The 13,758-nt window shown below is 41.7% G+C and overlaps 4 protein-coding genes across 5 annotated transcripts in view; 2 read left to right on the top strand and 2 right to left on the bottom strand.

Annotated features, from left to right (window-relative positions):
- The window catches only part of SARC_04603 (serine hydroxymethyltransferase), a 5,390-nt gene extending 2,073 nt beyond the window's left edge, over positions 1-3,317 (top strand). The window contains exons 3-8 of the mRNA XM_014301558.1: positions 118-283; positions 644-899; positions 1,417-1,596; positions 1,980-2,088; positions 2,415-2,634; positions 2,877-3,317. Coding sequence (XP_014157033.1) covers positions 118-283; positions 644-899; positions 1,417-1,596; positions 1,980-2,088; positions 2,415-2,634; positions 2,877-3,115 — 1,170 coding nt within the window. The 3' untranslated portion in view covers positions 3,116-3,317. The remainder of the gene's footprint in view (positions 1-117; positions 284-643; positions 900-1,416; positions 1,597-1,979; positions 2,089-2,414; positions 2,635-2,876) is intronic.
- A 1,326-nt stretch (positions 3,318-4,643) lies between these two features.
- SARC_04602 (hypothetical protein) lies at positions 4,644-5,740 on the bottom strand. The gene has a single exon (XM_014301557.1). It carries the CDS (start codon positions 5,225-5,227, stop codon positions 4,664-4,666), a length of 564 nt encoding a protein of 187 aa, XP_014157032.1. The 5' UTR covers positions 5,228-5,740; the 3' UTR covers positions 4,644-4,663.
- A 1,977-nt stretch (positions 5,741-7,717) lies between these two features.
- On the top strand, positions 7,718-10,364 carry SARC_04601 (hypothetical protein). Its single transcript, XM_014301556.1, has 2 exons — positions 7,718-9,111; positions 9,315-10,364. Exons 1-2 carry the CDS (start codon positions 7,945-7,947, stop codon positions 9,456-9,458), a joined length of 1,311 nt encoding a protein of 436 aa, XP_014157031.1. The 5' UTR covers positions 7,718-7,944; the 3' UTR covers positions 9,459-10,364.
- Positions 10,365-10,744: 380 nt separating this feature from the next.
- SARC_04600 overlaps positions 10,745-13,758 on the bottom strand; it is a 4,838-nt gene continuing 1,824 nt past the window's right edge. The window contains exons 2-7 of one of the 2 annotated variants that reach the window (XM_014301555.1): positions 13,389-13,477; positions 12,899-12,986; positions 12,249-12,439; positions 11,675-11,739; positions 11,321-11,482; positions 10,745-10,922 (exon numbers count right to left, since the gene is read on the bottom strand). In XM_014301555.1, coding sequence (XP_014157030.1) covers positions 10,788-10,922; positions 11,321-11,482; positions 11,675-11,739; positions 12,249-12,439; positions 12,899-12,986; positions 13,389-13,477 — 730 coding nt within the window. In that variant the 3' untranslated portion in view covers positions 10,745-10,787. The remainder of the gene's footprint in view (positions 10,923-11,320; positions 11,483-11,674; positions 11,740-12,248; positions 12,440-12,898; positions 12,987-13,388; positions 13,478-13,758) is intronic. The other variant, XM_014301554.1, reaches the window with a different exon arrangement.

Genomic DNA, 13,758 nt, shown 5'->3' with positions numbered 1-13,758 from the left:
TACATACATATATACATACATACACACACACACACACACACACACACACACATATATATACACTACAAGTCGATTTCTCCAGATATATTTGAGCTAATTTGTTCTAATTTGTAACAGGTGGAAAATCTATGTATTGAGAGAGCTCTGAAGGCGTTTCATTTGGATCCGGAGAAGTGGGGAGTGAATGTGCAGCCATTGTCTGGTTCGCCGGCGAATTTTGCAGCTTATACTGCCCTGCTGAACCCACATGATCGGTTAATGGGGCTGGATTTACCATCGGGAGGCAAGTTTGTTTCTATTTTGAGAACTGATAGTTGATGCTGGCTGCGAATCATCCGATCGACATGTTTGTGATGTTTTGTAGCTTCCTGATCGATGTATTTTTTCAAGTAAGAAATTGTTTCTAAAGCCTAGAACCCGGCACATAATCTCCAAGTGAACATTCTGAAGCTATGAAATCAGCATCAAGTTTGCATTCGAACTAGGGTCAGGCGTCTTTTTGTGATTGTATTCCAGACGCTGCCAAGTCTGGTGGTACGACTGCCTTGTGCCGGACGTCCAGTGCCGACGTAAACTATAGTTGTGTATACTGTTAGACACGAGAATGATAGCATCGTTTATATGTACAATTTTGAACGGACAGGTCATCTCACACACGGTTACTACACTGCCAAGAAGAAGATTTCGGCAACTTCTGTGTACTTTGAAAGTCTGCCCTATGACATAAAAGAGGACGGTTATGTAGATTACGATGGGTTAGAGAAGTCTGCGCGGACATTCCGGCCCAAATTGATCATTGCAGGTGCATCTGCTTACTGCCGCCACTGGGACTACGAACGTATGCGCAAGATAGCCGAGATCAATGGATCTTGGTTGTTGACTGATATGGCTCATATCAGGTGTGTAGCCACTACTGAATGGTAACGAATACAATTGTCATACTAGTGTACCTTGAAAGCAATTTTGACAAGATGTTCGTATGTCTACCGAACGAAGATAAACGATCCACTTGGATTGCTTCATTTTGGAACTGCTAGTGTGTTCGTGTCAGCAATTCATACCTATACCTGTAGGCGATAGAATCATGGCAGGTATATTTTTAGGTATTCTGCGTTGAGACGTCTTTTCTCCACCACATCTATAACCAATCTTGTTGTAGTGTATCTTCGCTACTCAGATGGCAGTCTTCTCATAAATCCTTGTATGACTAAAGAACTACAATGTGCTGGATGTATTGCTCTGTGTGCATCTTGAGCGATCTTCCCTGATGTCTAGCTCTGCAACATGTACATACGCTTGTCTTTGCAGTATAGTCACACGTGAACTAAAACTAGACACGGACTATACGGAACAGTCTGTCCATTGTGGTTGATCTAAACTAATAAATTAACATATTTACCTCGATCCTTCCCACAGTGGTCTGGTAGCTGCCGGTATTGGACCCTCTCCCTTCGATCACAGTGATGTGGTTACCACCACAACACACAAAACACTCCGTGGACCGCGCTCAGGATTGATTTTCTTCCGCAAGGGTGTGCGCAGTGTTAGTAAGAAGGGTGTAGAGACCATGTACGACATCGAGGACAAGATCAATTTGTAAGTGCGGCTCGATTCTGTATTTATTTGATCCGTGTTATTCTTGCGGATAGAATGAGAGGTTCCTTGCTAGTTACCCTTGATACTACGTGCGAGTGTACACTAACGGCCTTGAGTTGGTTGTTCGGAGTATACTATTCAATGACGGTGTTATCAAAACTAGCCACCCTGTAGAACAAGCGATTTGTCACGCTCTTCAATATTGGTCTTCTAAGCAATAGTACGATTAAGTTCCGAGGGCCATATCGGTGTAGGGCTCGTTGTTGTCAGCATAAATCTGATGTCTAATTCATGTATACTTTGAAGCTAAATGCCGGTGAATGTTATGTTCATGTTACTAAAAACCGTACTATATCCTGACATCGCCGGTACACGACGTACAGCTCTGTCTTTCCTATGTTACAAGGTGGGCCTCATAATCATCAGATCGGAGCTGTCGCTACTTGCTTGAAGGATGCAGCGACGCCCGAGTTCGTTCAGTATCAGAAACAGGTATGTTGGTTCTGTTCTTCTTTAAATTCGCAGGAGGGATATATATATATATATATATATATATTGTATATATAGTATATTTATATTATATATACTATATATATATATATATATATATATATATATATATATATATATAATATATATTATATACAACATATATATATATATATATATAAATATATATGTATGTAACACACACACACACATACACACACACACACATATGTATAATATATATATATATATATATATATATTGCCTGACAAACTTTCTATATATCACTATTTTACTCACCGTACGGTTGCTGTTGGTCATTTCTACAGGTGGTTAGTAACGCTCAAACCCTTGCGAAGTATCTGATGTCTGAGGGGTACGAGTTGGTGTCCAATGGCACAGACAACCACATGTGTCTGGTGAACCTCCGTCCAGCTGGCTTCGATGGCGCACGTGCCGAGTACCTGCTCGACCGAATGCACATCACAGTCAACAAGAACACATGCAAGGGAGACACATCCGCGCTCGTGCCCGGTGGTGTACGTCTAGGTACGAGCATACATATTCGCGCCTTATTGCCAGGATGATTAGTACACCGTGAGTTGAATTGTTTTCACTCTGTGCGGGAGGATGCGGTTTAATATTTATTTCCAAGGTTTCAGTTGTTTCTGTGTTGTATCACAATACACCAACGAAGTCACATCTATTCCATGTGTTGTTCACTGAACGCGATATACATTTTCTGTGCTCATGTTTCTATTCTCAAAACTTTATCATCAAAACCACGACAGGTGCACCCGCTCTGACCAGTCGAAATATGGTAGAGCAGGACTTCGAGCAGGTAGGTAAGTTCCTGCACGAGGCAATCACGTTGGGCATTGAGATCAAGAAGTCGATTGAGGGCAAGAAAATTATTGATTTCAAGAAGGCTGTGGACTCCGATGAGAGGTTTACAGGACGTATTGCAGAGCTTTCAGACCGAGTGGCTGATTTCGCTGGTGCGTTTTATATGCCTGGTACGGACTTATAACTTTTGCCACCTTACACATTTGAAACGAAGTTTGACTTCCGAGGGTAACAGAAATGGTTCTCTCTGCAGGATGAGTATTTTAAAATAAACTATTATCAGTTGAGGTGGGTCTAACGACACGAGCAGAGCCACCTGCGCTGTTTTGCGTATCTCGCGAGTATTGAGTGATCATTCTACATATTTTTTAAACGGGTTGCTGGAGTATCACCATTGACATTTTCACCAAATAAAACTATTTAGCTGGGGCCCACCTGGGGCCTGCTGTGTTGAGCGAAATATTAAAAACTGTTTCTGTAAATCAAAGTAATCAGTAGTGTGACAACATAAACGAGATGACAAACTGAAAAAGAAACGAGTGATCTTGATTTCTGAATTCCTGATTCTGTGACATGTGAGTTGTGAGTTGTGAGTTGTGAGTTGTGAGTTGTGAGTTGTGAGTTGTGAGTTGTGAGGCTGTGAGTGCCTGTGGGCAATGACTGACTGACTGTGATCGACTGACTGTGTGCCTGTGACTCTGTGAGCCTGTGTCCTTGGACTCCTGCTGGCATGTGGTGGACTGTGGAACTCCAGCCTGGAGTCTAAACAGTGTTCACTTCTTGTAGTTGTAAAGTTGTGACGAACTGACGACTGATGCGAATGTTGTCACTGTTGCATAGCTCCCCGGATTTGGGTCTGCGACTCTGCGGCTCTGCGCAAAATTTTATGATTTCGCTACGCGAGCCTGCGCGAGAGGAAATACTGCTGTACTGCATTAGTCTGCAAATCAATCTGCATACGACAACTTCATTTCTGCTCCGAGACTCAAATCAATGGGGCCTGATGACTGTTGACTGGGAGAGTGGAAGTAAATACAATATTTAAAAAAAAATTACATTCGATCAGACGATCACCAATCCAACAAATTTATAATGTATTTTGCTGTGGTTTTAAAAAAACAAACAAACCCCCCCATTTCTAAGAGCATGCTCAATTTTCAGAAGGCTATGTTTTAAACCGTTAAAAATGTCAGTCCGAAATTCCGAACGGACCGAAATCGCCGAAACCTGACCAGAGAGGCAGAAAAACTACATACTTAAAAAACGAACAAACAAACATGTATAGGCTCATATATGATACATTCTTAAAAAACAAAAACAAAATAAATTGTAATAAAAAAAAGAATAGCCGGCTAAAAAATTAAAAACAATAAAAAATTGTCATATAAAAAGGAATAGCCTTCTAAAAAAATTAAAAATAATAATAAATTGTAATAAAAAAAAAGAATAGCCCTCTAAAAATTCAAAAAAAAAATTTGTACAAAATATAAAAACAAAGAAAGAGCATCGTCATGACCAGAGCTACTCTCTGTCTAGAAGAGTAAAAATTACGGTACAGTCAAACCTCTTTATATGACCAATGTCCGTTTTTGGTAAAAAAAAATTGTTTATATAAAGAGGTGGTCAAGTCTGGGTCAGGTTTCTACTGTCATGTTCGGGACTATTCCGGGCGCATTATCACTCAAAAATGCTCCTATATTTCAATATTTCTACTCTTGTGGAAATCTTCTGTTTATTTACACAACCGTATTGTTTTCGTACTCACACCGAATGATTCACGCGCAGCTCGCACGGCTTCTTTGACTAAATCCTCACGAAAAGTCTCTTTCCAGGACTTGTCAAAGCTGTATCCCACTTTCTTGATTGCGCGCACGATAATTCCTTTGTCTTTATCTGTTAGATTGACCCTCTTAAATGTTCTGTCCTTTACTTTAGATAATACAGTCTGTGGGTATGTCTTCTTCTTCTCACTTTCAGTGAGCTTATTCATCAGTATACTAGATGCTCCATTCAACTCAGACAATGCATACTGCTTAGGCGTAGCTTGTGCCACGTCGTCTTCCTGCATTGTATCTGATTCAGTAGTTGTCTGATCTGATTTGTCCTCCGGTGGCTGGCATTTATCAGTAGACAGGCAGTAACCAATTGAATTTGAACCAAATCCCTCACCAAGATGCACGCCACACAAGGCATGCATACTTCGATCGCAAGCAGCACACTTGTGTGCACCACCCACTGGGTGCGCTATAGTGCATCCTTTCGCACAACATTGTCCACCACTAGAAGCGTCTCCCATCAGTATCTATTGTAGCATGTACTAGTCTATGTATGAACGTGCCAGTGAAAAGCAAAGGTGAAAGGTGAAATATATACACATGTAGACCCCATGGTCGGAGCACGATGAACCACAAATTTAAAATTTTAACTCAATCAGTGCTCAGTGCTGACAATAGTCGGACCTCCCAAGTTCCCACCAAGGGCAGGCTGTCAGGACCGGCCCAAAAAGACCTATCACATATATGGGGGTTGGCCCAAAGAAAAATTGGTCATATGAAGAGGTGGTCATCTTAAAGAGGTGGTCATATAAAGAGGTTTGACTGTACGTAGAACGGACAAGTCCGTAGGACTTGTTGGCCATGAAGAAGCAAAACCTTTTGAAATGATGAAATCTATGACAGAGTGGTTGGCCTCAGCTCTAAGAGTCTCAGGGCCTGCCCGCTATTTTCAAAAAATACTGGCAGTCTGGCACTCAGTCTGGCACAGTTGGGATCTGTTTAATTTTCGATGTTTTTGCTCTATATAAAAAAACAAAACAAAGTATATATTGAGAATACGTTTTTATAATTAGGAACTTTATAGTAAAAACACATCAGAGACTTGTCTCGTGGTTATGGACTCCGCAATATCTTCGGATGCGCAGGTTCGAGTCCTGCACCTGTCAAACAGTGAAATGCAGGTTGGCCGAGTGGTCTAAGGCGTTGTGTTTAGGGATTAACCATTTTTTATACTAACATAATTCTAAAATAATCCATAATTGTTTTTGTTCTCGTGTTCATACTTCGTGGTAGGCACACTTGCGTTCTCCCGACAGGCTGACACTAATGATTATTTCAAACCTAAATATAGGCTCTTTACAAGTTAGCTGTCGATTTAAACTATTCGTTGTAATCAGCTCCTCTAGAACGTAATAAACAACATGTACTTCTCAGAAAGACAATGTACTATATACATACTTGTGTTTAAAAATGTCAAAATTGATCACATCCTGCGACCTGCAATGTCAATATGTACTCAGAAAGAAAATATACTACATACTTTTTTCTAAAAATGACGAAATTTATCACATCCTGCACTGTCGGCGCTCGTTCGAGTATAGAACTTCTTATCATTTGGCATTATACTCGATATAACGACAATTTGTTTCGGATACGATACGTTACCAACAAGTATATACAATGGATCTCGTAGCCACAACAAGGTGCAGCAAATGTTTGTATAACAGGAAGTTGATATTCGAGTATACATCTAGCGATCATTACCCGAGAAGTTTTTGTAATCCACCATCATGAGTGCATTTCAGTATTCTCCGAATTTGAACATGTTCACAAACTGTACTCTTGTCTCGATCCGTCCAATGGTTGTAGATTCCGCAATATCTTCGGATGCGCAGGTTCGAGTCCTGGACCTGTCAAATAGCAGGTTGGCCGAGTGGTCTACGGCGTTGTGTTTAGGAAGCAGTCATTTTTCTCCCTTATATCTGATATGTATTTAGCTTTTAGATTTGTTTTTGTTGTACGTGCACTTAGATCTCAGTGCGCACATAACTCAGAGAGGCATGACTTTTATTACAGCCTGCACTTGTATACGGTTCTCGTTCGAGTATAGAAATTTATTTTCTCACCGGGCGTTGTACCCGGAATATCTACATTTTTCTCGGATACGACACACTGTCAATATGGATAAACAATGGATGCTTGTAACCACAACCACGTACAACAAAATTTTTATATAGCAATAATTTTGTATCGAATGCTACACAACTATTGCCCCGTAAAGGTCGTGACATGATACCCTATGTCCTCAATACAGTATTAAAAACCAATATCGTCCGAATCATGAACTCGTTCACTCAGTTTTTACTTCTCTATTCTTATCACACGCTCGACACATCGATTTTTAAAGAAAGTAAATACTACATCGGATTTATTCTGCTCCAGATAATGAGTAGCTTCTGTAAATCTTCCATAAATGTTCGATAGGGACTAAATTGTAGACATAGTATTGAAATAGGCTATATGGCTTGGTAAGCTAAAATTAGAAGTTGCGGTCCAGGGAATTTTAAATTTTTTTCTCGAAGTTAAGTACTTTTAATGAAGTAAAATAGAGCCATGAGTGTGTAGTTGACACAGAAGTTGCATAAAAGCTCCCAAGTTGAGGTACATCAGGCTTGATCTTCTTTAACCATTTACAGTGTCACAGTGTCTAGTTCAATAAAGTATACTATCGCTAGCATGCAAGATACATTCAGTTAACTAGTTTGTGCACTTTTGCAAGCCTAGGAGGACGCACGATTATGAGGTCTAGCTTGTATACGTTGCATTTGTTGCAATTGATGTGTCGAGGCACCACATGCCACGGGCGCCTGCCTTGCAACGATCTGTGGCAAACCGATTTGTAACAATTTTTGGGCCTATAAAACAATATAATAAAATTTCATAAAATTGGCTGTTTCACCAACGGCGTCTGTAATAAAAAAAAACAACATGCATATAAACTATGAGAGGACTATTGATGTGAATATGTTTTGTCTCATACTGGTCACGTGTATGTATATTAATACCTAGACTACGATGGTGTCTTCGCAGAGAGCCTTTCGCTATCCTTTCCTGCACAACCTATAGATGCCTCGAATGATTTATTAGTTCTGGGTGTTGTCATTTCTGTTTTGAATTTCTTACCTCAAACATCAACAAGGACCATCACTAGGGTTGCTAGCTGTTTTGAAGGTTGAAGATGGCGATAAGAATATCCCATCAACTGCGCCAGCCTCGCACTGTATTTGGCTGTATAGTGATCTTCATAATGATCGCTAGTGCATACAAAAGCTTGGCGGAAGATTTAGTAACAGTTGAAAATTTTGACCAGTACGGTGCACACAAGAACGAAGAGGTGTACCTGCGCCCCCAGGCGATGAAATTTACTACGAATACGCAGCCGACACAGTTATCAGTAAACAATGCCGGCAACATAATGTGCACACCAGTAGAGAAAGAAAAGTACTTAGATGAGAGAATCGTAGATACAAACAGATTGTCTGATATGCTTAAAACCGTATCAATTAACAAGCGCATCATAGTGAGTTTCGCATCCAACAGCCAGCGAGTGCTTCTGCGCAACTTCATGTGCTCTGTGAAGCGCCGTCATACCAATTGGATAATTATACCATTCGACGAGGTTACACACAACGACGTTACAAGAATATTCGGCGCAGAACACAGCTTCTTCGATTCTAAGATGTTAGGCGATGAATTAGTGGCTGACTGGGATCGCGATGGTGACAACCAGGAGTATGTCTGGAGGGATCTGATGCATGTAAAAGTCAATGCCGTTCGAGCCATACTTCGTCTGGGGTACGACGTGTTCATTGCGGATGCAGATACCTCCGTAGTCAGGAACATAGCCAAGTATGCGAGCTTGAATGATCAGTGTGATATGAAGTTTCAGGCGGATTCGAAACTGGCACTGACATACGAGGGCTATAGAGGCGAGAAGAAATTCAACTGTGGCGTTTACTTTGTGAAGAAGTCACCACAAGTGCTCAGACTGTACGATGTCTGGGCAGATCAGTTTAATTGTCTGGAAGGTTTCAGGGAACAGAGAGCGTTACACTTGACGTTGCAAACCCTTCAGGAACATCAGGACTACTATGTATACGATCCGCGCACTGACACACCGTTTTACGGGGAGAAAGCCGTGGACGAAAACAATGTAAATATAACCATCCCCGAGATTAGTGAGGCGGATAGGAAGGCTCTAGCAGCAGCAAATACCGGCATCAAAATGTGTTACTTGAACCCGGCTGATTTCCCCAACGGAGGTTTGTATTTTGGTCAGAACAAACCTTTCAGGGCCATGTACGGCGCCAAGGCTCCGGTGATGTTGCATACCAATTATATGAAGGTAAGTAGTGGTTATGTGCTGTATATTGATGTTTACTTGCAATTCTGTGATTTACAATAGTCAAAAGAAAATGTAATATCCTTAATTCTGGATAAATATCTGCACTTGCATAGTAATTTTGAACTAGTAATCACTGATGTAAGCGATCAGCACCAACGCATGTGGACTTATTCGAACTTCCGATTAATTTTATTTGCGCACAGAGTAAATTGGAGCGGAAGATCAACGCATTTGAAGTGGTGGGAGCCTGGTTTCTCGATAGCACCCTACAGTGTACGGTACGGGCACAGAAGCCACTCAGCAAACCTCTTACTGCTAAGGAGCTCTTCGAACGGGTTGATGATTGACGACAAGGTGTGTGGCGCATTTGATCACACACTTCACTGAAAGAACGGGGACGAGCGATCCTAACAATGCATTGTATTGCATTGAAGCAGCGTCCACACTGTCCGTAGATGGGGCACTCAGATATCAATTCATCCCTGGTGAATAACTTACATATCCCAAATTGGACGAGGAACGATAGCAGCATACGCTACCAGGGCAACGGATAATGTCGAAGCTCAATTTATACGAAGATAGTTCAGGGCACACTAGCAGTTAAATTGCAAACGACTCAGCCTAAATCCGTTCATAGTTCGGTCCACTCAAGAGTATGGTGACCATGCCTTTGTTCCACGGATCAAACACATATAATACAATTGCAGCTGGACTGTAGGTGGCTATACAGCCGTGGTTTACGTACCTCACATACTGATTACTAACTTGCCATATCTGTGACGCCCTGTCATGAGGCATGCTTAAAACTCCACCATTGACGGTATATGGGGGCTGGAATCCTATGAGTTGGAGCCAGTGTGCCACATCGACACTACTTTATATGACACCAGTTGTGCGATACCCTGACATGCACAGAGGTCTGGAGAGATATCTTCGTCAGTCAAGAAAGTACCACTCGAACACAAGCGCAATCACCCACACCAACAAGCCATCACATGCACTTGAAACTTCTACATTGCAATTTGCCTCTGGTCGTCTCACTGGCGATATGGGGACGCGCGTTACATTACTTTGAGCATTCGCAGTTTCACACATCCTCCTGTATGATAATACGAAGGGACGAGACACAGTGACATTCGTAAATCGACATATAAACAAGTCTACCATCAATTTTCGGCGGTTATCTAAAAGCCTGTGACTCAACGCACCAATATTTGCACGTGCCATCTCTGTCGACGAATATTAAACCACTATAGTGAAATATCATATCCTTACGATGCCGGTCAGCTGTGCAAATCACTTCGTAACGATGTAAATGCCGGTTGTCATACAAAGCGTGTTGAATGTTGCAGAGCGTTTTTGCGACGTGTGTGGCGACACTAGAACAAGCTGTGCTCATACTTGTCGATTATGGCACCGATGTATTGCAGGTACACGCATGTAGATATTTACTACGATTGTGGCAAGTAGAACTTCTTGTGTGGAATATTCTTCAATGCCATGTTACTTTAATAATAGTATTTAGGAATTTCTCAAATATAAGCAACCAAAATCCCCATTTCTTAACACCAGAAAAACAAATACATATCTGTGTCTATGCTAAATTGAGCCAATGTCGAACGAATTTGAGACTGAGGTTTTCGACCGTTTTTATTATTTTACTTGATACATATATACTATAAGATCGCATCCGATTTGTTCTCCCACGATATGATATCGACGTTGCTGGACATGAGAGTTAGTGCTGCATCCAAGGCCGGCGGGTCTCGCAGTATATTTGTGTTTGTCTTATCCTGTGACATTGAAATAGACTGCACGCATTAGATGTTAGTGCAGTCCTTTATAATGATAAACTCTATGGATTCATACAACTTCGTAGTTCAGCTATGTCGTCTAGTTCATTTCCGAAATACGGATAGGATTGCGGCTCGCCCGAGCTTTCTACAAAAACCTTCAACGTTTGTCTTTCGCAGATAAATAAATTTCGAATAACGGACTTGGCGTCTTGTGTATGCAGTGACATTCCACCTTATCCCGTCAGAGCCTGACAGTCCAATAAAAATGCAGCATCTCCAGTATACACAAACAATCGCCGATTCAGATACACATGTTTTACGTTCAACTCACAGCGCTGCAACCCCCACATCTTCACTCGTACACATTAAACCAAGTACACCAGTCATGCAACATATAATACTCGTTAACTTACCGGGATGACTTTATTGTACACGCCTTCCTTGGTGACCGTTTCGCGGATCATATGTTGGGTTTCGAATATGTGGTGTATGCGCGTGTCACGTATCCTGATGAGAACGTCGTCCACGCGGATAAACTGCCTCAAGAGAATAAAGAATCCGCTAGGCATGCATCTCTGAAACGAGCACATTGAAAAGTTTCTGAGTTACCAGACCTGTTCGCCAGGTCTCACCCAACAGCAGGGATATAAAAAAATAATCGATACAAGCTTACAAGAGTCCCGAAGTAGTGGTGGAAGAATATTCAAGTTAGCATCAAAACACTTGTTCACTATATCTATATTGTCACGGTGAAACATGCGGCTTACAAATTTGACGCTGACGGTACTCTCGCCGTTGTCCGCCAGTTCGTCTTCGAAGAGTATGACTTCACCTGAGTGGGTAGATGACATTAAATGGCTCAAGCGATTGTTCATGTCAATTCGACACAGCGCAGACATCGCAGTTGACACACAAAAGGCACCCGTGGGCATCGATTCACCGAAAAACCTGGTTTAATATGTATGTACCTTTAGACATAAGATAAGCAATCCTACTACAGAGAACCGCATACCCCCTATATTCAACAGAAGACATGTGGGATCAATTAATCAAGATCCTCGGAGAGAGCCACGTTGCGACAATTCGTTCTACTCGAATGTCATGTACAAGACGTCGGTTACTGCCAGACAAACATGAATTGACTCACCTCACAAGAGTCTGAAGCGCGGCAACGGACTAAGGTACTTGCAGGTGCAAACATTCATACAAAATGGTCTACTACCATGTGTAGGTGATAAACCCACCACACATTATCACCTTGGGAGTCGCGCTCGGAGGACAGTACGTCCGCGAACACAGACAATTCAATGACAGAGCTATATTACGCATGCTCGTACATACCATAAAACAATATAGGTTCTCTGTGAGGCTTCAATAGTTCATAGTCGATAGCCTCTCCCTGGAGTGCCGCTGAGATAGTGGGCAAATTGATCGTCTGATCACCATCGACAGATCGCAGAGAACCAGTATAAGCCGTACTATACGTCCAATCAAAAGGTTTGACAACTTCCTTTATATGTTCGCTATGACCTCTGCGGGGAAGGTATAGAAATTAAGTGTTTAATTGTGTGCGGATTATACTGAAACGAGGGATTATGAGACTGCAAGACAATATTTGCTTATCACACTCTATTAAAGCCGTGCACATATGTGGCCGTAAGGAAATAAGTGGTCTGATGCGATCAGTCTAGATAGGATACTGAAATATACTGCAGACCACTAACAGTGGCACAAATATTGCTGGGAAGCCTAGTACTTTGCACTCCGCCTGAGAATCTATACACTGAAACACAAATGTTGCAGAGATAGTTGACTGTATGTGTCTTCGTTGAATATCCGTGCAATATATGTACAGGAGTGCAACCCTACTTATATATCGGCCATCACGCTGTAGGTGACCCTATTCTCCATCCACCAGCAATGTGTACCAAGTGACAACTGTAGCACAAATAAATAAAAACAAAATCCCCAAAAAAGTATCGCATACGTACCTATTTCTGTGCCAGTGGTCGGCCCATCCCACTTTCACCGTAGGCGTGTCTTTGTCAACCATGTCGAGTGCATCCATGGCCATGAATTCTGTGGTAATAGAAGCGACACAGAGTGAAACGAGTCCCGGTTAGTCAACTTCAATCTGGCTCACCCGTGCAGATAGTAATAGAGCCACCAGTGTACGGCGTTTAGTACGTTTGTGTTGGGTAGGCATTACTCGGGGTGCCGGTGAGATGGTCCTGATTTTTGATAGCACACAATGATGATAACATAGGAAACCATGGGCCGCAGTGATTTTGCCTGATCGAAAATCGAATACTAATTCCTAAAATGCATACAATTCTGTATTCTTACTTGATTTTGTGGAAATTATTACAGGCATCACTAGAGTTCACTGAGAAATAGGCACAAAACAATTGCCTGTCCACTACGACAAACAAACCACTGCTTCAGGTTTGATACGATGAATACACCCCAAACAAAACCAACCTAATGCCCATCCAGTTATGTGTTCGACTCGTAGCTTGTTGAAACCGAAATACATTTCAGGAAGCGGAATATTCAGTGCGGCCTCATCTCTGTGTGTGTTTATATGTTCAGAAGTAACAGGCCAGGCAGCCAGACACTGAGGCTTTAAATTGACAAATATATGGCAGTACGATCTGCTATCATCAATTAACAAGTAGTAGTAATTGTGAAAATCAGAAATCAACAAAACATGTCCCGTAATACATAACCACAAACACATACACACACACACGCACGCACGCACACACGCACACGCACGCACACACGCACACACATACAAAAATATACATACATACATACATACATACATACATACATACACAAATATGTA

This window comes from Sphaeroforma arctica (genome assembly GCF_001186125.1).
Source record: "Sphaeroforma arctica JP610 unplaced genomic scaffold supercont1.265, whole genome shotgun sequence".
Lineage (NCBI taxonomy): Eukaryota > Ichthyosporea > Ichthyophonida > Sphaeroforma > Sphaeroforma arctica.
The sequence above is the reverse complement of the archived record's forward strand: the minus strand, read 5'-3'. Positions and strand labels throughout refer to the sequence as shown.